General features: G+C 45.1%; 1 protein-coding gene across 2 annotated transcripts in view; it reads right to left on the bottom strand.

Moving 5' to 3' along the window:
- The window catches only part of NTHL1 (nth like DNA glycosylase 1), a 135,798-nt gene that overhangs the window by 47,392 nt on the left and 63,672 nt on the right, over positions 1-24,734 (bottom strand). The window contains exon 3 of one of the 2 annotated variants that reach the window (XM_086940497.1): positions 12,221-12,391. The exons of the other annotated variant lie outside the window; for it this stretch is intronic. Within the exon in view, the coding sequence (XP_086796623.1) occupies positions 12,221-12,391 (171 nt within the window). The remainder of the gene's footprint in view (positions 1-12,220; positions 12,392-24,734) is intronic. 2 annotated transcript variants of the gene reach the window in all.

The raw sequence follows: 24,734 nt of genomic DNA, 5'->3' as shown, positions 1-24,734 counted from the left end.
TTATTCAGGGAGGGGCGGCTGCGTTCTCGCCCCTCGTAGCGCTGCAGAACTTTGCACTCCTGTCCTTGTTTCTACTGACTACTTTCACCAGGAGAGGAAAGTGACTGTAGCCCTCAGAGCCACTTAAAACAAACTCCTGCACCCATTCTCCAGGTTCAGAAACACTTCTGCGGATGGCGCGCTTCTTTGATCTAAAGGGAAGTACTGAGTGGATCGGTGCAAGTCAATGCAAGACTTCTTGAGCCCAGGTAGCATCTCTAAGAAGCCAATGGTGTCCCTTCTGCCCTGGATCACTCTGAATCTACAGGAATATCTTACAGTTGCAGCCCCCCTCCCCCGCCTCAAATAAAGTGCTTCTCTTCCCTGTCTGTCCAGCAGTCTAACATTGCACAGGTTGTCGCTTCAAAAATGAAGTGCTCTCTGCTTGAATGTAATATTTAAATTAGGGACTGTCAGTTCTGTATAATTGGCGATTACAATGCCAACAGCTCAAACTCTCGCAAATGCGAGACCTTTTGCATTGCAAATGCTTGTTATAGTTCTGTAACTACCCATTCCTCCTTCTCATCTTGGCTTTAATATCTCCCAATTTCCTTTTCTTTTCTCCCACCGGTATGTAGATTCTACACTCTGCACCTCCTCTTCAAACTCATTCTTTGCTTCCTCTGCTCATGCTCCACTCTCCCAATCTTACAGTCCAACGCTGCGCACCTGATCCCACTCCCTAACATGACTAAGATAGGAAGCTCCACTCTTCCCAACATGACTACGTTAGGAAGCTCCACTCTTCCCAACAGGTTGACTCAGGTAGGAGGCTCCACTCTTCTTAACAGGAGGGCTAAGGTAGGAGGCTCCACTCTTCCCAACAGGATGAGTAGGGTAGGAAGCGCTGCTCTTCTTAACAGGATGACTAAGGTAAGAGGCTCCACTCTTCCCAACATGACGAAGGTAGGAGGCTCCACTCTTCCCAACAGCATGACTAAGGTAAGAGGCTCAGCAAAAAACACAAGATGATGGACGGAATGTTGCACAATGGCAAAACATTAACCCCCCAGTCACAGATCTGGGTTTAATCCATTGTTATTTTGCTCACTAAGCCACCCAGTTCAGACATGGCCATATGCAAATCAGTCTTGACCCTGTCCCCCATGGGAACAGTCCAGACCGAACTGCCTGCTTGATTCCGGTCCAGGGAAGACATGGCTTGGCAGTTCGGGCTGGACTGTTCCCATGAGGCACAGGGTCAAGACTGATTTGCATATGGCCATCATCTTGTGTGTTTTGCTGTTCGCCCTATGTGGGAAGGGTATTCCCAGACGTGGGTCCTGTGCTCACTACGCCACTGGAGTCGAGCTATCGTGGCTGATGACAGAAACCGGTCCTAGGATGCTTGATTCCGGTCCAGGGAAGACATGGCTTGGCAGTTCGGGCTGGACTGTTCCTATGAGGCACAGGGTCAAGACTGATTTGCATTTGGCCATGTCTGAACTGGGGTGGCGTGGTGAGCAAAATAACGATGGAATAAACCCGGATCTGTGACTGGGGGTGAATGTTTTGCTATTGTGCAACATTCTGTCCATCATCTTGTGTGTTAAGGTAGGAGGCTCCACTCTTCCCAACATGACTAAGGTATGAAGTCCACTCTTCCCAACAGGATGACTCAGGTAGGAGGCTCCACTCTTCCCAACAGGATGACTAGGGTAGGAAGCTCCACTCTTAAGCTACATGACAAAAGTAGGAGGCTCCACTCTTCATACATGACTAGGGTAGGAAGCTCCACTCTTCCCTACATGACTAAGGTAGGAGGCTCCACTACTCCCTACATGACTAAGGTAGGAGGTTCCACTCTTCCCTACATGACTAAAGTAGGAGGTTCCACTCTTCCCTACATGACTAAGATAGGAGGCTCCACTCTTTCCTGCATGATGACTAAGGTAAGAGGCTCCACTCTTCCATGCAGGATGGCTAAGATAGGAGGCTCCACTCTTCCTAACATGATGACTAAGGTAAGAGGCTCCACTCTTCCCTACATGGCTACGGTAGGAGGCTCCACTCTGGATGCTCCAACATGATGACTAAGGTAAGACGCTCCACTTTTCCAGCCCTTGTCAGCTGTTGAGTACTTTACAAGCAGCTTCAGTAGTCAAACATCAGCAAAGTGGCCTTCCCTCTAAGTAGCACTTCCATCTCTTTATATCACCTGCTCAGCCTAAACAGGACACCCGATCAATGTTCTAAAAGTTTTCATCCAAGCACTGAGCCCGATCTAATCACAGTGGGTCTACCAGGCATTTTGCTTTCATTTTTATGGATATTATGTTTATGAAAAGGGCCAGATTAGGTACTTTGGGGGTAACATATCCATTCAGATTGGCCCTTACCGGTTTTCCCCAATTAATGCCGCAATTTCCATCATAATGCAGCAGTATACTTGAAGAAGGTGGGGCCAAGACGGATTTGCACATAGTCTATCCTTGGCTCCCTATAAAACAACGTACTGACTTAAGGGTTCTGCTTGGTGCCCAAAACATCCATTGGTTAACACAAGTTACGTTCTTGGACTGTTGCAGCCACGTGACCTGCCAAACACTTGTGGTCTGTCTGCCAGAAGAACCTGTCCACATGAACGCTTTGGAAATAGATTCCTTCATTCACTTGGTTAGAGGTTCAGATTGTCCTCTTACGACAACGGATTTCTGTAAAAACACCAAAGAGACCTGGAAACATGCTTGCTCTGTGGACCCCCGGTGAAATCTTAATCCCTAAAGCCATCACTCTTTCCTCTCAATCAACTAACCTGTCTCCTTCTCCCCTAACAGACTCCAAGCCATGAAATATTAGAAACTCTACAGCATCAATCTTAGACAAATTCACTGCGAGCCAAGGTCTGACATGATGTTTTCAGACCTTAACTTTGAACATCCGGGTTATTTGTTCGCATGAAGCCCTTCTGTCCTGTGACTTCTGGAACTACCCTGCATGCAATGAACATATATTCATATTTAATCTCACCATATAAATCCTGGGCTGGGAATGAAGGGGAGGGTTTTTGGGTAAATGGATAAAGGTTTTCTCCTTCTATCATTTCCTTTTCATCAGCAAGTGACACTTGTCACTCTCAGTGTAATTGGAAAGAGTCCTCTCTCTGGTTTGTTTTGTAAACAGTCTGAAGAGACACTGGGAGGGAAGCCCTGCTAAATTAGACTAGAAGACCGAAGGTTTTTGTGCCAGTAAAAGGGCGCACTGCCAATTCATACGCATATAGTTTCAAAGTAACATAAAGTCTCCAGGTGCTATTTGGCGAGTGGACAAACCCAAACCACTCATGTGAGTACAGAACTACTCCTATCAAGTAAAACGTTTGCCAAAGCACTCTGTAAAGTAACGATGTTTTGTACAATGACAATATACAAGCACATTCCAGAACACCAATATGACAGAAGTGAGTAAAATTCCACAAGATGAGTAAATCTTGGAGTCTTTTTAATGAAGAGTACAGCCAGCCGACACGTGTTTCATCGCCTTCGCGATTCCTCAGGGCTAGATGGCCGTATCAACATCAGAAGGTCGCTTAGCTGGTGATAATTCCGACCCAGCCGGGCCTTCACTAGTAGCACTAGTTTGAGTGCGTCCAGAAGCAGTGACAGTCCTATTATATGTATTTCAAAGGAGTATACGTATAAGGAGGGCTCGGAAATCACTCGAGGTTCTTCACCAAAACTTAGCCACCTTCTGTGGTTAAACAAAGTGCAGAGTAAATCCTATGTCAGGTAACCTGATGCGGTTCCAAGCGCAAAATCCAAGCGTGTACGCAAACTCCCCAATGTCAAGTCAGTTACCAACAACCTGATGCGGTTCCAAGTAGGAAAATTATCAAGCCGTGTGCGGCGTCTTCAGCGGTAACAGACGAGTGAAGCTGTTCCGGGCCCGGTTCCGTGTTTGTCCAAACACGGAACCGGGCCCGGAACAGCTTCACTCGTCTGTTACCGCTGAAGACGCCGCACACGGCTTGATAATTTTCCTACTTGGAACCGCATCAGGTTGTTGGTAACTGACTTGACATTGGGGAGTTTGCGTACACGCTTGGATTTTGCGCTTGGAACCGCATCAGGTTACCTGACATAGGATTTACTCTGCACTTTGTTTAACCACAGAAGGTGGCTAAGTTTTGGTGAAGAACCTCGAGTGATTTCCGAGCCCTCCTTATACGTATACTCCTTTGAAATACATATAATAGGACTGTCACTGCTTCTGGACGCACTCAAACTAGTGCTACTAGTGAAGGCCCGGCTGGGTCGGAATTATCACCAGCTAAGCGACCTTCTGATGTTGATACGGCCATCTAGCCCTGAGGAATCGCGAAGGCGATGAAACACGTGTCGGCTGGCTGTACTCTTCATTAAAAAGACTCCAAGATTTACTCATCTTGTGGAATTTTACTCACTTCTGTCATATTGGTGTTCTGGAATGTGCTTGTATATTGTCATTGTACAAAACATCGTTACTTTACAGAGTGCTTTGGCAAACGTTTTGCCCTGCTAAATTAGCCCAGGCCTGCAGCAAATTCTAGCCATTAAATGCAGCAAACGCATTCCTCTCATGAACACAAGATTCCTTTGATAAATGTTGGTTTAGGAAGCTGGTTAAACCGGTGTTCTTCCTCCTCCTCCAGTCTACAAATGTTCTCTCAAAGGCACTATATTGATTTAATTTCTTTTGCAATTTCTACTATTATTCATTGAGAATCACGCTCATTTTTCTAGATTTAAAAACAATTTAATTGCTTTTTTCCGTTCATTTCCGGTGTGAAGGATACCTTCTTGGACTGACTTGCAGTAAGTGAAACAAGCATTTGAAATGCAATAGGTCTCGCAATTGTCAGAGTTAGAGCTATTGGCATTGTAAATGACAATGTCTTTTATCTATGGGGCCTATGACAATCTAAGTCATAAAGCCTCCGACCTTAGGTCAGAGGCTTTATGACCGAGATAGTCTGTTTCAATTCTGACCGGCTGATTACAATACAGCCGGTCAGAGTTGAAACGGGACGGTCCCTCCGGCTGGATTCTGACAGGCTTTTTAAGCTATCAAGATATTGATGCATGGTTTCCGGCAGGCTTTACGTGCCGGGCTTTCAGTCATAAAAAGCCTGTTGAAAAGCGTGTTTGGGGGCCCTTACCTGGGCCCCCTTCTGTTTTCGTCCTCCGGTTGGGGAGTGTAGGTGCACCCATGGTGTCCCCTTGTTGATCCCTGCACCTTGTGGCAGGCACCTTGAGGTGCCTGCCACGGAGTGCAGGGATTAAAACAACCTCCCATTTCCCTATGGAAGCATGTGCTACGGCTAGTTTTCCGCCGTAACACATGCTCCCATAGCAAAATGGGGTAATGAGACCATAGCATGTGGGGTCGTTTCATAGTTATGCAGTCAGGACCGGCGACTGGAAGTCGGTTAGTCCCGTTTCTGCCACGGTGTTGGTCGGAGGAAACTCCGACCGAAATTGTAATAAGCCTCTATGTGTTTTGGTTTGGAGTGTAGTGGATGTATGGACAGAGATACAGCTGCAGCACTGTCTAGAGGACTTAGAAAGAGATATTACTGATGAGACCAGAGTAGCAGCTAGCAGCACTGTCTAGAGAACTTAGAATGAGGAATTACCACTGGGCTCAAGGATACAGCTAGCAGGAGTGTCTAGAGGGCTAAGAATGAGGAATTACCACTGGGAACAGAGCCCAGCTACAGCACTACCTAGAGGACTTAGAATGAGGAATTACCACTGGGACCAGAGTAGCCGCTAGCAGCACTGGCTAGAGGACTAAGAATGAGGAACTACTACCAGATAAACTACTACCAGAAAAGAACAACATTTACAGCCCTATTTACAACAACAGAGCATCTGAGCGAATGAAACATTATTAATGCTTATAACAAAAAACTGGGTGACAGGGAGCTAGCGGGGAAAGTCAAATTTCTAACCTTCTAACTTTGTGACTGATCAACTCGATCTTCAGTGACCGAGATTCTGTGGATGAGAAGTGAAAGCTAAGGTGCAAAGGGGAGAACACGCGGAGTAACGGTGGGTAAGAGGAGAAAGCAGTAACACTGGTCAGCTGCTTGTTTTTGCAACATTTCCAGAACACGAGGCAGGTAAAAGGAAATAATAGTGCACAAAACGAACTGAAATGGACAGAAGCGAAAGGAGGCCTGTAACAGGGCCAGCCGCTATGGGAGTGAAAAACAGACCAAAAGAAGGATCAAATGGACACGATTTACAATTCAAAAGTAATTAATTTAGAAAGAAACTAGAAACAACCAATGACAAGTGATGGGCCGGCTTGAAACCCATGTACTGAAGAGTGACCGCTGACCAATTCCCGAACATTTGAAATTTGCTCCCTTTGATGTTTTCTTAGATTCTTTTCATTGGGCTCTCCCACACCACTGAGAACCTGGTTACAAGTCAGAGTGAAATTACTGTAAAGATTTTTTGTGTCAGTTTATAATTTTGCTCTGTTTGATTACATGCATCTCCGCATATGAATAAATCTTATGCGGAAATACAAATCTATAAAATTGCATAAAACTTATGTGAAAATGCATGCAATATTTTTGTATGCAGAAACACACCCAGAATTACTCTGCGGTAAAACTGCATATGGTAAAAAAGAGATACTGACATTATGAGCTATGTGGTTACCATTACCACATGAGAAACGAGTCCCAATTTAAACTTCTGCCCAAAACAGGCGCAAACCACAACCACATTCCAAAAACATATTAAAACGCAAATATACAATCAACTAAAAGTGAAACACATACAAAATACACTTTGTAAAATATTAAAAATGTATTTACAACCACACACATTAAGAAACAAAAACACACAGGTTAATCAAATCAGCCACGGGCTGTACATAGAAGCCAACACGGATAGCCACCCTTTTCTGCAGACCAAAGACCAAGCACATATTGCAGACTTCTGCATGAGATACTGCTCCTCAATCAGCAAGCCCTCATCCCTCATCCAGGGGCAGCAGAAAAAAGGTTCACAGCGCCAAAGGGGCGGAGAAAACAGAAGGCGCCGGAGATGGTCGATTCTTTAAAATATGCAAACTGAACGTGGGCATCACCAACAAACTCCTCCTTATCGTAGAGGAGCTATGGGAACTCTATATTGCTACAGCAGTGCCTCCCCACAGAAACAGACTAGAGACCAGTAGGCCATCAACATGGCTTATCACAGCCAACCTTTAGTAAGCTTCTCAGGCAGTGCCTTATAAAAAACAAAACTAAGTGCCTGGGCCCATAGGAAGCCAGTGCAGCTTGCAACACCCATTACACTCCTTCAAGTGTGACAATTCAGACTATTCCAGGCCTCCAGAGCTAAAAAAATGGCTTGGGTGCCAGGTGTTAGTCATTTGTAAAGTACATTTAATTAATAGACAACAGCTGTGCTCATCTTCAACTGAAAGAAACTGTGCCACCAAGTGGAAGACTGTCATAAGTGCTGGTGCTGGAAATTAAGTTTCGGTGCCGAGCCCCAGAACCCACTGGCTCAAATTAAGCTCTGTTCTTAGGCAAGTAATGGGTGCACTTCTTATCTCAGTGCCCCAACACATCATTTTCCCCCACAGATCCTCAGTCAATAACATTTAGGGAAAGTTATAAGCAACAATTGTTTTCTAATATTTTGGGTGCCATGGATGCCTCGTTCCATCAAACATACCGCAATAGGGAACAGCAAAACACTATCTGATGGTGATCTTGCCTTCATCCACAGGGGAGCATGATTTGCGGAACTAGCTCATGAATTCAGGATCCCTCGTAACAGCAGAATTGCACATACCATAGAGACATATCACTCTAGACGGACATGGCTAATGGGTGCGTATATACATCAACCACTCAACCTCACTGCCGCAGACAGTCCCAGTAACCCCAACATCAATTTACAAATTAAGTGTGGTCTTTGTTTTTAGCCGAAACATTTTTATCAAAAGTAAAAGTAGAGTAATTACTATGTTATCAAACAGGAGCAGCTGGGCTCACCTGAATATAGATGTCTATAGAGGTTTTGGGGTGCAACAAAGGGGGGTGTGTGTGTGTGTGGGGGGGAGGCAAGCGATAGACCGGTGGGAGAAGAGGGAGCAATACAGAGAGTGTGGGCGGGAATTTAAGGAAAAATAGCACATGTGGGAGAGAGCCAGTGGGGCCAGGAAGGAGCAACATACAGAGCTCAAGAGGTAGGTATTGGTGGAGAGCAACACACGAGAGAAAGAAGGAAAACACATGCACTCACAAGGAGTGCCTAAAGAAAAAGAGAAATGTATTTACCTAAATGGGAGCCGTGGAAGGAGAAAAGTCACCCAAACAAAAGGATAGTAAAGAGGTCATGCTCCAGGAAATAGACCGACACAAGAAGAGAAAGGCAAGCAATTGAATAAGGAGTAGGGCAAGTGACAGCGACAAAGCGAACGAATGGCAAGCGTTTAGGGGGCTCCAAGACCATAGTAAATTTTTGATATGGTCCAAAAGCGATCTTTTGCAAACAGAACCTAAAGACTATCCATAGATGAGACCTAAAAGGGTATGTGCAGCTGTGACCACCAGTGCAACCAGGCAAGAGCTGTAACTGGTATTACAGGAAACTACAGAAATACTTCCGAGCACGCTCAAGTGATCCATAACATGTTTGAAAAACATTACAAATGCAAATGAACGATCATTTTGAAGGTCCACTACATTTCTTGTAATTTACGTTTAAATAATTTTAATAAAAAAGAGGTGCTCTGATTAGGTGGAAGAGGGGAGCATAGCCAGTATTCCATGCCCCTAATATGGCGACCACATTTCCAATACTCTACCCTTGTCGAGAAAGAGTGGATGTAGATCCCTGTTCGATTAAGTAGGGTTATCAGTCCCATGTATAGCAACCATGTTTCCAATATTCTACACTTGTAGAGAAAGAGTGGATATAGATTGCTGTTGGATTAAGTAGGGTTAACTTATCAGTTCCATGCATGGCGACCATGTTTCCTATATCCTACCCTACAAAGAATGGATATACATGGCTATACAATGGGGTAGGATTAACTTATCAGTCCCATGCATGGCGACCATGTTTCCAATATTCTACACTTGCAGAGAAAGAGTGGATATAGATCGCTGTTGGATTAAGTAGGGTTCACTTATCTGTCCCATGTATGGCGACCATTTTTCCTATATCCTACATCTGTAGAGAAAGAGTGGATATAAATCGCTATTGGATTGGAGTAGGGTTATCGGTCCCAAGTATGGTGACCATGTATCCCATACCCTACACTTGTAGAGATTGAAAGGATATAGATCGCTTTTGGATTGGAGTAGGGATATGGGTCCCAGGTGATCTGGCACTCATTGAAAGGTTCCAAAAGATGGTTAGCATTTGTAAGTTCATCCCTAGTTAGGATTTTACAAAAAACTTGGAGAAAGGGCTTGGGGTAAGATTGCAAGGATATGCAAGACCTGCGTCTGCCTGCAAATCTCACCACAAGCCTTAAAGCTGTGTTTGATAATTTATTAAGGTTACAGCGTCACCTATATGGTTATCAACCAGCACAAAGAGTGATAATGACAATTTATATTAAATTGAAATTATATTGAATTAGTGCTTAGAACACTCTAGATTGTGAATGTAATTTTCATAAGAGCGTGTACACTGTAAGCAAGAGGCGGAGGAACTGAAGAGGGGGATTTTGGCTACTGATGAATTGTAATTACATGACAATTTCATGCTTTTTATACTTAAATTGTTCAAACTCCTCAATCAAAATACATAAACTAAATTATATCAAAGGCAGTGTCCACTAAACAAGCACTTGCGAAGTCAATAGGTCTGGCTTTGGCAAGTATGTATTATTTTATTATTGTTCTTTTTTTAAACTAACATGTGGAAAAATGCTGCCAAAATATAAAAATAAAGAAGGGTCCTAGGAGCCTACCCTGACCAGCCCGAACCCTGTAGTGCACTCCTTTTTTGGTGGCTCTGCCCAGGTGAGGAGAGAAAATGCCATCATTCATAGTGCCAGAAACCAATGACTGCAGGGGTCTCACCTACCGCCCCATGTTGTAGTATGAAGAAGCAAAATATGAAGTCACTTCAACAAACCAAGAGGGCTGGCAAAAAGTCCCTGGAAATATGCACGTATACTTTATTATGGATTTCTATAAAAACAGGAGACCGGTGTTGAAGCTGAAATGAAAACGCGACAGTGAAGAAGGTGAAAAGATTTGTTAAAAGCGGAAAAAATATGTGTTTTTGTAGTGGCGGCTTATAACACCAACTTCTGAGGAGAAGCTCAAACACCAATGAACGAAGACACCCGAAGACTTAGACTCAAAAAAGAAACTCACTGTTAAAAAACACAGGAAGTAAAAAAACAAGTCGGACGTGTTTTTTTAATTATACATTCTTCGGTTGTAATAGGAGCAGTCACTGTTTTTCAAAAACGATCAAAGTTTGTTTACAGTACTACACCTCGTGAACAAGGAGTATGAATTTAGCTGCAGGTAGAGTCTCCTGATGACGTCAGGAGAGTAGAAGGCAAGTAGCAGAACGGACATTAGGACCCTGAGGCACCAGACCAGCTGAACAGCTCTGCTTCAGGGTTCAACCTTTCCTTGAACTCCTCCTGACTGGTCTGAGGTGAAGTACCCAATTTGTAATGTTAAAAACTCCCTCGAGCAGTTGGCTGACGAGCCTGGTACCCCGCACCTGCGCACCTGAGTGGTACTAAACCTGGCAATATTTGGCAGCCACCGGCAACCCCAGAACATGGCCTAATCCCTGCTGATGAGGGGTAAATACCCCGAAACACGTGTCCATGGGTGGTGAAGAAAGCGAAGATAGCAGAGAATCGAAAGAAGATGCATCGCGGAACACAAATGACCCTAACCACAGTCCTTAGGGGGCGATCCCGCTGGTGTGTGAGTGGTGTGCGACCCCACCCCCATTTCTGAGGTGAAGTACACTGATTTAGTTTAACCCTTCCTTTGCGGGAGAAGCTTTCTTTTTTATTAGAAACTACAACGACGCTACTATCATAAGTTTCCAATGAGTAACTGATCCGCAGCAGGGATTCTCTTTGCATTGTGGGACTTGCAGTCCTGATTTTATAATGCAATATGCAGGCTCCCAAATATCAGAAAGCAGATGAAATGACGTGGACTGGATGAGTTACACAGGCATGGAACTGGGAAAGTTGAAAGCTCAGCGAGTGGCAAACACTGCTTTTTTAGGTCGAGCCTGGGCAGAGCATGCGCTGCTCTGCGAGGCAAGCTGTAATCTACACTGTGGCTTGAAGTACCTCCATCGTTTCCATGCCTTCATGTTCACGTCCATCATAAATGCATGCTTTTGGTTGGTCAGTATGCTTAATTAGTCCCGCCTATTTGTATTTCAAACCCTCCCAAGAGACTGCCCCTATTACACGTGGTCTTACGCTTTTTTTTTTATATAGGTTCCGTAGTGCGCACTACTTTTTTTCTTGTTTGCCTCCGCTTGTGTATCAGCACAGCACCTGGTCGGCATCTGCATCGCAGGTTTCATTATTATTTTACTTGGGAGGCTTATTGACATGCCCGCTTTCAGTTTCACCATTGCGTCTTGTTTCCTGCTCGTGGCAGCCTTCTCACCCTGTGCCATCTCTCCCTTCACCCAACCCTCACCACCCCTCCAAGATCGCTGCTTGTATTTTAAGTGATTTTCCCAAAATCACAGGATGTTGAGCCAATGCAGAGACTTAAACTCCCGAGTTGTCGGCTCTGACCGCACGCCTTTCACAGCATGTTTGATTCAGTTTCATTGCTGTTTTTTAAATGTTGCCAGATGGAGTCATTCATAAGCTCAAATGCTGTTCTTTTCTTTTACCCCTGATGCACGAAGATCACACTGTTTCTCTAACTTCTGGTCTTTTTTTCACTTTTCTGTGTAGCTCAGACCCTCAAACTCTGCCAGTGCCTTCAGGTAGCATGCTGACTTGGTCTAAAGCACAAACAGAAATGCCAAATCACATTTAAGGGCAAGTATTCTCCAGCAACTGCCTGCAAGTGTTTGAAGCCAGTGTCTTTCAATTTACACCTGCACCGCCCTTGAATAACGCAGGGCGAGCAAGTACCCGTTTACCCAGCTTTTCATCAGTGAAATGCAGAGCAGTCTTCCTGGACTCAGACTGCTGAGCTTACCTTCCAGAATCCAACGGGATAGATGAGGCGCCCCAGCGTGGCATCATCTGTGCCCAGGATCCTCTCCACCGTCAGGCCGTGCTCCCTCAGCTTGGACATGGCCGCTGCGGTCACCTGGTCTTTGGTCTGGCTGGATAACATCAAGGAGAGGAGGACCTGGTAACGCCTCACCTGGGAAGGAAAGAAAGGACAGGAGTCAGGGCACTCAGCAGGTCTACCATGTTCATCATGCTCCTGTGATAACAAAGGCAGTCACTCTGCTTCTTGCAACCTTGGATCTGATATTTCCAATGGGCTATAGACCCTTCTTTTGGTATCCCGAAGCTACACAGATTACAAGTCCATATGAGGACCAGGCCAGTACGGCTGGGGCAGCGTCAGCCCTTTTATTTGAATTCCCATGGTGATCTGAAGCAACAGGACACTTGTCCAGCATAGTAATCATATCAGTGATGAAGTGGTTGTCTCCTCTAGGTCTAGGACAATTATCACATGAATGCTGCAGTGGTTGTCTTCTTTGGGTCTGGCACAATATTCATATCAATGATGAAGTGGTTGTCTCCTCTTAAAGGACAATAATCCTATGAAAGCTGCTGTGGTTGCCTCCTCTAGGTCTGGGACAATAATCCCATCAATGCTGAAGAGATTGTCTCCTTTTCTAGGTCAATAATCCCATCAATGCTGAAGAGATTGTCTCCTTTTCTAGGTCAATATTCATATCAATGATGAAGTGGTTGTCTCCTCTTAAAGGACAATAATCCTATGAAAGCTGCTGTGGTTGCCTCCTCTAGGTCTGGGACAATAATCCCATCAATGCTGAAGAGATTGTCTCCTTTTCTAGGTCAATAATCCCATCAATGCTGAAGAGATTGTCTCCTTTTCTAGGTCAATATTCATATCAATGATGAAGTGGTTGTCTCCTCTTAAAGGACAATAATCCTATGAAAGCTGCTGTGGTGGTCTTCTCTAGGTCTAGGACAATAATAATATAAGGGTTGCCTCCTCTAGGTCTGGGACAATAATCCCATCAATGCTGAAGAGATTGTCTCCTTTTCTAGGTCAATAATCATATCAATGATGAAGTAGTTGTCTCCTCTTCTAGAACAATAATCATATGAAAGCTGCTGTGGTTGCCTCCTCTAGGTCTGGGACAATAATCCCATCAATGCTGCTGTGGCTGTCTCCTTTTCTAGGACAACCATCATATGAAAGCTGATGTGGTTGTCTCCTTTTCTAGAACAATAATCATATGAAAGCTGATGTGGTGGTCTCCTCTATGTCTGGTACAGTAATATCAATGCTGAAGTGGTTGTCTCCTCTAGGTCTAGCACAATAATAATATGAATGTTGTAGTGGTGGTCTCCTCTTGGCCTAGGCCAACAATCATATCAATGCTGCGGTGGTTGCCTCTTCTGGGTCTAGGAGTATTCTATTACAGGCATGGACTTCAGTAGTTGTCGTCCGAGTGCTAAGTTATGTTACAGTGGAAGGATGCAGAAAATGTTTTCTACAGGTGATGATGGCCTCATATCAAAGGTCGGCTGCAGTGGTCCCGTCCCCTGAGCAGTAGGTAATTCTGCAGGGGAGATGGTCTCATATGTATGCATTTAAGGGACCACCTTTCATGTGACAGCTGGCCAAAGCCCTCTGATAGAGGGCACATTAATGGGACACTGTATGCCGTGTGTGTCACTTGGCCAGTTGGCCAAAGTCCTCTGATAAGAAACAGAACAATGGGACATTGCATGCGAATGGCCCATATGAGAGACTGCCAATCCCTCTCATAGAACACACCGCAATAAATCATTACATGCAGTTTATATACGTAGTTCCTATACCAGCACATTGAAAGATTTTCTTTCAGAATTGTTTTAAAAAAACTATGTATTCTGAAGACAAATATACAGGAAGCATAGGATTCTTTCAGAGGGCAGGTGCGGCTTCCAACAACGGTTACTCCACTCTATTCCACTCTACTCCACTCAGATAGGACACGCCATTCCTTGACACTTTACTCCCCACTACGCTATGAGACTCCACACTTGTCCACTCCACAACACTATGACACTGTATGCCATGTCCCTCCATGCCACCCTGCTCTACTCCTCGACTCCCCCGCTCCACACCTCTTCACTCCACAACACTCTACAACACTCTGTTCTATGACACTCTATGCCACTTAACTCTAGGCCACTCTACGACGCTCCACCCTTCGCTACTCCATGACACGCCTTCACTTCACAGCACTCTTCTCCACTCTAGTCCAATACTACACTCCATTCTATGCCCTGGCACTCCCCGCACCTCCACAACACTCTACTTTACAACACACTACTCCACTCTACGACACCTTATTCCACTCCATGCCCCTACACGGAGCTCCACAACACTCTACGACACTACTCCACTCCACTCTAAGTCACTCCATGCCACTTTCCTCTACGCCACTATATTTTAGCTGTGTTCAACAGCAGACACGCTGTGTACAACATGGTGCAAGAAACTATCTTCCAGACACTCACAAGGGGCCAACCTATGAACATGTTTTGAATGCGCACGCACCAGGCTCTGTCCAATCCCAGCTTCTGTGCTGCACCTGTTCAAACTGTTGAGGGCGCCAGTCCTTCTTACTGTCTTTTGTATTTGTCTGTTTGCACCATTGTTTGGTTCAGACAGTTCCGTCTTGGTAACTACTGCCTGAACCGTTGCCTCGCCACATGACGAACAGCAGCGTCCCAACCTCGTCGCCAACGCGTCAGGATGACACCTCCTGACTGCTCCTGGCCCCGTTCCTCCCACCGGCTGCCTTTTGGCACCAGCATTTAGAACATTAACATGGTTCTGTAACCAGAGTTTAATGAGAATCAAATGAATATGATGTATCGATTTAATAACTGAAAATTAAATGTTCTTGTTATGAGCAGCACAGCTTATTGAACAAACATGGTCTCTGTGTAAATTCCCTCCATCTCGCTGCAGATCTGAGATCCTGTTTTGTAGTTGGATGTGAAGCTTGCACTACCCGAGTACCTGAGTGGGGCATAGTGTTTAGAGTAAAAACCAAGCTGCAGTGGGTATATTTCCACAGGAATTTAATTTTTAAAAAAGTATACTCGCATCTGAATGCCCTATGGACTTTAGCCACTTACATTACAAAATAGTCCTTTTTAAACATTTGCACGGTAGAATATATTTAAAAACAAACATCTGCAGGTATTTAAGCTTCCTTTATATATTTTTTAATCTTTTTCGTAAAACCCCACCATGCACAGCTTGGCATGACTTGGTATTCATGATTGACAGTAGTTGGAATCATCTAAAAAAAAAAAAAAGACCTATTTTTCACATTTTCCACGTGTAAAAACATACAGACAGGAAAATATCTGTATTTTTCGGTAACAATCAGTTAAATCGGAAAACTGTGAGCCTTGGTTGTAAGTATGTGACGTACACAACTTCCACAGCCCTACTTGTTAGTAAGTTTGAGGCAATTATTCTCATTCTCAATTGCGCACACTTATTGACTGCGGCCGTTTGAGGAGATGTTTCTGTAATGTATTGTAAATGTTCCCCCTCATTGCTATTTGAAACCTGTAGAGATGTCCATGTGGATGGGACACAAACTTATAAGTCAAATCTTATAATTGGCTGTGGTCACTACGTCGAGTAGTGTGACATGGGAAGAAATTGTAGATGTGTCAAAGCAGGAAAAGGCCTCTGTTTAAGGACGTACACATACCTCCATCAGACCAGGGTCCAGACTCCAGACTCCTCCTAGGTTAAACCTACTTCACACTACCAAGGCACAACAGATGGTTCACATTGGGTTCTGTTCCCATATTATTGGAAGGTAAAACACACTGACATCACGTGCTGTCACTGGGGATGACGACACAAGGGGTCCATCAGCACATTGGAAGCATGAGGCTTCATTTTATCTGTAGGCCCCCCAATGAGTAATGCCCTGCCCCACTGCCTTGTGTAAGGAACAGAAAGTTCAGCCCCTCACATTCGAAACCAACATGTTCAGCTACCTAAATGCACCTTCAGTGACTGGTCTGTGCAATGGCCTTGATCATCTGTTGAAATTAAAATTTAGACCTACAGATTTTAGGTCGACTCACAGTTATTTGTTAATCTGTATTAAGAAGTTCTTCCTTACATCAATGTTTGCAGTAATGGGATGGAAAGTGATTCACAGATGTGAGGTCTGTTCAATGCTGGGAGAAGGGATACTGCCAGACTGCATGGTCACTACGTCGATGTATAGACTAATGAGACAAGACAAGCGCTTGAACACACTCGTCGGAAGTCCGGATCTGAAGGATATGATTTGGTTTTGCAAAGAAATCAAAGCTGCTATCAGTCTGTCTGGTTCGTCTTAGCAATTTGGATGTGATGCTCAAGGTGTAGTGAAATGGAATTCAAGAGTTGGTGATATCCGAAGGCTAGAGTAGGGTAAGGGTGGGGCATAACGTCACAAGGCGTGTTGCTGGGAGGCATTCTTGGACTTTGGCTTGTCTGGTGCCATTGGTTATCTTGAGAAACTAAGGTTTCCAGGGTTTCAGATTCAGGCAGCTCTTTAGCAGCCACACTAGAACAATTATGAGGTAGTTCTCTGGGTGAACAGAACCGACAGCAGATAAAATCTTCAAATTAAGTTGCTTCACCCTCATACTGGTGGATGTTGATGTTCTTGCTGGTCGGAAGTGTGTCAAAAGGTGCCACATAAAGAGGATAAACAGGACTACAGATATGATGGAGCACACCACAGACTATGAGGACATGTGCCTGATCTTGAGGTGTTAATTGGGACAGAGTTGTAGCTGCTGGTCAGGATGTGAGCTACAGCAGCACATGGTCCTTGAAACCCATTAATGAAGTACGGTGTTGATCAAGGCTACATAGATCACTACATCCAATGCAGTGCCCAGAATAACGTTTGATAAAGTACCCAATAAAAGTAATAAAATACCCCTCAAGTGCCCTTAGTTGAACACAGATGAAGTTAAAAGTTGCATGGCCGGAAAGGGCACCACTAACAGTCCAAACAATCCAATTATTAACTATATGATTAACTACATCTGAAAAACGCTCCCAAATTTGAAATCAACTTTTTCAGTGCTGGGCGCAAGAAGCTATTTCGTCAGGGCTGTCGATAGTGATCATTTTGGGAAAACAAAGCATTTCACGGTACAGGCTTCCTGGAGAGCGTGCCCTTGGAGTGAAATCAGTAGGAACAGCCCAAAGAAGTGCCACAGATTTTTCTGTGGCAAGAACAGATTTCTTACTTTACAACTTTTCTGGAGATGGTTAAAATTCTGGAATTAACAAAAGATTTTAGGAAGAGAAAAGGCGTGTTGGAGCATCAGAAAGGAATGAGGAATAACTTGGGCCAAGGTTGGGTGGCTGGCACCCATTGGCACAGATCTTCAACACTTCAGGCAGGGACTGAGGCAGTCATTAAATCTATTGGCAACAGAGCGGAGTTTCAGACTGGACTGATGAGGGAGGCACCGTAGAGATCTTACATGCTTCTATTCACTCACTTCATAAACATTCAGGAAAATTGAACATAAATTCAGCAAACACCAATATGATTTTCACAATTGCTTCCACAAGTTTCACAGGCTTCCGCCTAGGATGTTACCTCACTCTTCACATCAAACTTCAAATTTTTTCCCACATATTTGGATTCTGTCAACTTATCAGGGGAGGGTGACGTGCTCATTGATATCTGGTGGTCTTTAGCGCGTAGCATGGATATTGGTGGGATCTCAGTGGAGTTTTACAATCCACATTTTCTACGTAAGAGGCCTGAACGGCAAAAAGTATTATCAGCAATTGAAATGTAATGATAAAAAAATAACACATACTCTCTGGCTGCAGACCAGACGCCAGTAAGCCCTATAAACTCTTCATACAAACAGTCAAGGGTCACTCCCTGCCGTGATTCGACCCAACAACAGATTGCTTTCTATACACTGATGCAGGAAGGTCAAACACCCACACAAAGAAACCAATACTGGCTGTAAATAAAGCAAGGCCACTTGAAGAGAAGGTCCGGTACACACAATGGAAAGAAAACAAGTGGCAGCCATCTTGTGGCCGGCAGGCGTACAAAGTAACACTCTCTGGCACTGGATATTTATGCAATACAATTACACTGACCAAGTCAAAACACCGTCAAGGTGATTTAACATTTCCAAGGCAACACTACAACAGCATCCATTCTGTCATCAATTTGGCAAGTTTGAAAAGCACTGGGTAAATTAGTTACTCTCTGTTTTTTCCAAATGCAACTGTAGCAGGCGGTCTAACTACTCACACCCTCATTATGTGCACAAGGTCCTTGAGCGGTGGTTCCTCCTTTAGGACGGAGGAGCGCTGCCCCACCCTGCTGCCGGCGCAGCAAACATGAAAAATAAAATGGTGATAAAATTATTTTCGTATCATTTTATTGTACAGTGCTGCCATCCCGAGCCAGGAGTTAGGGCAGAGGCATTGCTGCTGACTGGCTGCAAGGGAGGAGTGGTGCGCACTTCTGTTTAAAGTGCATGTGTTACTTTGTCTGGCTGCCTTGCCAAAGCCAGCCTGACCTGCACACTTTAAAATTCTCCAACCCGAGCAGTCTTAGACACTGTGTTGTCTTAGACAGCTGTGTGGAGAGCAGGCTCAGGCAGCCAGTGTCTGTAGGAGCGCCGAGCCAACCTGCTCCAACCAATCCTGGTGCTTCTCTGATGGTGGTTAGCAGCAGGAGAGCACAGTCTGGGTTAATTAGGGGGGTTGGCTTTGAAGCCCCCCTCGCAGCCTTGGAGCCACAGACTGCATGACCTAGAGAGGAATAGTTAAGTACTTTTTTTGAAACTTATAATTGTTGTTTTTTTTTTAGGTCACTGACTGGCAGTGTGAAAAACTCACAATGCCTGGAGCCTCAACTCCAAAGCGCTCAACCATAGCCAGTTATAAACACGATTTACAACAAGCCGTGATTGAGAGCTTTGGGGTTGCGCCTAGGGTATTCCTGGTTTCTAACACTGCCTGAAATTGGGTCGGAACATTTGCCCAAACACCCCCCACTTTCAAAAATGCAACTAGCTGCGACGGAGGTCCTTCAGAGTGGGAAGGCAGATCTAATGCACATTTTCAGTTTAGAACTACTTTGGGAACAGGGTGGAATTGGAACTTATAGAGGTCTGCGGTAACAGGTCAACATGACCCTACATGACTGTCGGGAACAAAGAAAGACATGGTAACAGCTGGCTTATGAGCCTGTCACTCAGTATACGGATGTGCAAAAATCTCCTTGACTGCCCGAAGAAATGGGCAGGAAAAACGGCAGACGCCTATGGGTGCCAATCGTTCATTTTCAGCAAGAGGTAGTCATTCTTCGACAGAAGCTGGTCGTTCCTTATTGACAGGAGCCATGAGCTCTGACCTGTGAGTGGACCAGCTCCTTGTAGGCGTAATAATGAAGTGTAAGGACCCCCGGCACAGGTAACAATGTTAACATTAGAAACTGGTCAGTCAAGCATCCATTCCTAATGCAACGGATGGTGCCCTGAGATCAGGCTAGGCGTGTGGCCTTGAGGTCTGAACAAGATCTCAGAATTTGTTTAACAATGCTCCTATTGCCTGGCTGAGAACAAGATGCATTAGGATTGCCAGGAGTAGCCTACATCGAGTGCCGCAAGAGGTTGGGGATGCAGCAAGTGAAAAAGAAATTTGTTGGGTTCAGTGGTGAGCTGTCCTTCTCCCACTTGACCTTGACAGTAATTCAAAGTATTTGATGCTTTGAAGGGTCTTCCTTTAGCTACAAAGAAGCTACAGAGTGGAGCCAACGCGCAGACCGGTATCATCATCTTTCAAGAAGGCCTTTAAAAAGTCACCGCTTAAGAAATATTCCCACATTTTACTGGGACCCTCGCTCTTATGGATTTTACGAAGTGAACCGTTTCCTACAAGTTTAACAGAACTCTACTTAAAACAAAGTTACCCATTTCCCAGGAGTTAAAAAGGGACATTCGAGAGATGATGTCTGAGAGTACAGTCTAGCCAAACCTTGAGATGCAAATAAATGGCACTAATCAACGCAGTTTTACAACATTAATGCTGTAAATAATATGGGACTGAGCTGATTGGCCTTGGAATGATGAAAGGCTGCATGGCCTGACCGGTTGAGTTTATACCCACAACCTGCAGGTCGCAGAAACAGTAGATGACAACACCAGAGCACTAAAGACAATGTGCTTGTGGACAGTTATCTAGCTCTTTCATATGGCTCCTAATATACTAACATTCAATTTTGGATGATAAGGGAAATTGGTAAAGGGAGATATAGTCAAACATTCATAAACTCATAGAGTTTCTAGGCACTAGGAGAAGCCACAAAGATAAATCAGAAACAATGAGCCCACCTATGCCAACAGCATACACACTTTTAGATGTTTTCTGAGAAGCAGAAGCGGTCGACGTGACCAAGCCCAACAGAAGGAATATTCCACCGCGTGGAGGCACTGACAGAGAAAGATTCCCCTCCAGGGTGAAATGTTCTGAACTGCAGAATATTTAACCGCAGAGAGCTAGAAGGGTGTGGTGGTGGGAGATTAAGGGATTTTCAAAGCATCACAAGAAGATAAAGAGGTTTGCAGAGTACTACAAAATTGTGTCAAGACGGGAAGCTGAGAGTAATACTTTGGTTTCCTAGTTCTTCTGTAACCCTTGGAAATTACCTGCTTCGCTAGAACACATGTTTGTGCTGCATTGTGGACTATGATAACCTAGAGAGATGCAGTTTTCCTCCAATTGTCTACCTCAGCACCACTGGCTCTAGAAACTACTACACTTTGATGCGCTGTCTTTTGTAGATAGTTCCGCGAATCACAACACAGCAGGCTGTTAGCCGCTTTCTGGGATAGCGGCAAGATGACATCAGACACCCAATGCCAGTCAGGAACAGGGGGAATGATATCAGATTTCCTCATTTCTCATTCTCAATTATTCTTTATTTCGGTAAAGAATAACCATAAAAGATTACATAAAACAATACAATTATTTCCAGAATACATCCTATGCGAATTAAAATATAATGCTATATAATTCATTATAGGGCAAACCTAAATCCAACCAACTAATTAGACAATGTTCTAGCGGTATTTACAAGCTCATAAATATTAAATAATTAAAACAATATTAATAAAAAACAGATTTGAGGAACAACTCTTTCAGGGCAACTTTAAAAAAAATACCTATATAAATAAATACCAATAAAATACAATTTATTACAAAAGATGTTCTCTTAAAACATACTTTTTACATGTTATATAAAAAATATATATATATATTTCATTTGTTCTAGTAAAGTGCACGTGCCTAGTTCATACTAACTTTCCATTCATTTTCTCAGCCTAGAGTTTCAGACCTTCCCTTTTCCTTATCAAGCTCACACCAAACAGATATCGACTGACACTAAAAACCACAGGCTGTCTAGTGTCGGAACGTAATAGTCTTTCTGCTTCAAGGTAAGATCTAGTACCAAGCAAACGGCAAATAGGCTTTATCCATTTATTCCTACAGTGCGCATAGGCCGGACAGAAGAACAACAGGTGTGCCTCATTCTCCATCATACCCAAATCGCATGAGACACATCTATCCCCTTTGTCCTTGTCCAGCGCCCATTTTACTGTATTTGACTTTATTTGTAGGATGCCATAACAGTACTTAAGGTATAGGGACTTAGCCAATTGTGGCTGTTGTGAGACGTTGGCCTGATATATAGTGTTCACTATTCTAGTGAGCACTTTGCATCAGTCCAAACAACCCTTATTGATGATTGGTTGTAAGTCAACCTTATAGACCAGCTATCCTAGTAGCATGGATACGAGCAGTCTTCGGGCTAAACTCTAGAGGGCGTGTTAAGCCCGCTGTTATACCATCACATATACCCCTTGAACACCAAGTGAAAGGACACCACACAAGTGTTATGAAAATAAACAGTGTATTTATTTAGATCACAACAGCCCTGTACTCTTTATGAGGACAGGGTACTAAGCACACAACAAAACGCTTACGAAAATACTTTAAGTTGCACAATTTACACAAGGGCCCGAGGGGCACGGAAAACCATATACTATGAAAGTGGAATGCGAAATTACTAGCAGGTAAGTACTGGACTAATAGGCTTTGGAATCGCTAGGACTACGTTACTGAACCTTCAGATTACTAGTAGGAGGCCTAGGGGACTCGGGTGCAGAGTGTGTACTCTCACGCGGGATGCGGGACAAAGTCTATGGAGGCTAGTAAAAGCAAAGTTAGTGTTCTCGGGTGAACCCGACTAGATAGGCTGAAAAACGAAAAGGATCTGGACCCTTGGATAGTGAGGCTATGCTGGGGCACCGAAATGCCGAAGTTACCTAGCCCAGGGGCTGCGGCTGCATAGGTCTGGAAAGACGTCGGGAATCCTCGTTGCAGTCTATGGAGCCTGAAAGAAGAAGTTGCTGGCAGGCGACCAGTGAAGATTGTTCGGTGGATCCAAGCCTGGATCGAAGATGGAAGACACCTGTAAGCAGAGGGGACCAAGTTCTGAATCACTAGCCAGTGATTAGATGGGCACCAGGATGGCACCGGATGGAGTCACCTCGACCAGGTGAGTGGGCGACGCTGGGCTCTGCAGTCTCACGGACCAGGAGGCGTTGTCGGCGACCAGGATGGAGGTGCGAGCTGTCCCACGATGGTTGCTGCGGTCGACGTCGCTGGACCCAGGATTGGGGCAACAAGTCTTGTCAAATTCAAGCCCACGCGGTGGACCTAAAATGGCGTCTGGAGTGGACCAGGAGGGTCCGGGGTGCTCCTCTTTTGGAAGGGAGCAAGGGCCAGTCTGAAGCAACCAGACCAGCAGTGGTGATGTCGTCGGTCGTCGTCGGGAAGGCCACAAGCCAGCGGGCTAGTAGCCAGACAACGCGGTGAGCAGCAAAAAGCAGAAGGGCCCCACGCAGATCTCGTGGATGCTGGGGGGCTGGACTTCGGTGCTAGAGCTGCTCAGGGTCGGGGCTTCTCGGACCCCAAAGCACTCACCAGAGGATCCCTCGGCGGTCGTGCTGGATAGAAGTCGTGCAGTTCTGATGATGGCCGGTCCCTCGAGGTCTCGTCGCACCTACGGTTCTCAGCTTAGCTGTAGAGGTAGGTAGAGGTCAGAGGTGCCAGGGAAGCCGGGTCTCGTTGTGCTGGTCGGTCGGATTCCGGAGGAAGGACGTGCAGCAAACCGCAGTGTTCTTGATGGTGCCTGCGGGTGCAGGGTGACTACTCCTTAGTCACAAGGGAGAAATCTTGAGAAGAAGTCGAGAGTTCCTTTCGTAGAAAGTAGTTTCTTGATTCAAAGATGATCTAATTTGGAAGGGTCCCCGCTCCTGCCTTTATCCTAAAGAAAGGGGTGGGTACGCGACTAGGTCCTGCCCTAGGGGTGGGACCAGGAAGGGGGGTGGTTACACCCCTCTCCCATGCCGGACTTTCCCCAGCTCAGGGGCTGGTGTGCCCCTGGAACTGGTTCTAGCCGGCCTATGCGTAGTGAGCACCGGGGTGCCACTTGCAGTCACCTTCCTGTAAAGCCCTGCCTACCCAGGATACACAAAACCCTGTCTGGGATGGTGCTAGCACCGCCCCTGACAGGAAACCCTTTGTCCAAGCTCCCCTCGCTGGAAGGACTCCCAGCTGCAGGGGGTCAGACTTGTGTCTGTGGTGGCAGCATCCATTTTGTGATGCTGAGGCTGGAGTTAACTTTAACCGGGGTTCACAGTTACATACATGTCGTGTCCCTCTAGAAGGGTGGAATGCTAACCCCGTCGCCAGAATTGGCGAGGGGTTAGTATTCCAATTCGTATGACACCTTACTCAACATGTTTTGATAAAGCGATACCAGAGTTGGCATTTAACCGCGAGGATTATAATGCACTTAAGAGTATATGGTACGCGTTATCATGGAACAGCTATTAGGACTTGGTTCCGCAAGCTGCAAATGGGCTCAGCTCATGCCAGAGCACCATCTCACACGATTCCAAGCACTCTGCCTTCAGGATTGTCAAGGCCTGCCATAGGAGTGACTGATAGGAATCTGTGTGTCCATTTTAGGGTTAGATATAGGTATACTATATCTAAAGCAAAGGGTGATTACACCACCTTGCCCCAGCTGTCGTGCAGCCAGTTGTGTCAGATTTAGATGGCCAGCCAGGGGTGGCATAATACATGCTGCAGCCCCTGGTAGGCCCTGGGTACACCTATGCCCTGAGTTACAGGGTCTGATACGGTGGCCCAGTACCAATTAGATATGTACCTAAGGTACATGGAATCCATTTTACAGAGAGAGCAGTAGGCATGGGGCCCTGAATAGCAGGGTCCCAGGTCAACTAAGTCGAAAAACCAGCAAAACACCAGGCAAAAAGTTGGGGGTAACCATAGTCAGGTATCCACCTTCCTACACAACCCCCCCCAAACGAAAGGAGATAAGGCTATCCTTGACCAG

This window comes from Lissotriton vulgaris, chromosome 10 (assembly GCF_964263255.1).
Source record: "Lissotriton vulgaris chromosome 10, aLisVul1.2, whole genome shotgun sequence".
In the NCBI taxonomy this organism is placed as follows: Eukaryota; Metazoa; Chordata; class Amphibia; order Caudata; family Salamandridae; genus Lissotriton; species Lissotriton vulgaris.
Note: the sequence above shows the minus strand (reverse complement) of the source record. Positions and strands in the feature narration are given on the sequence as shown.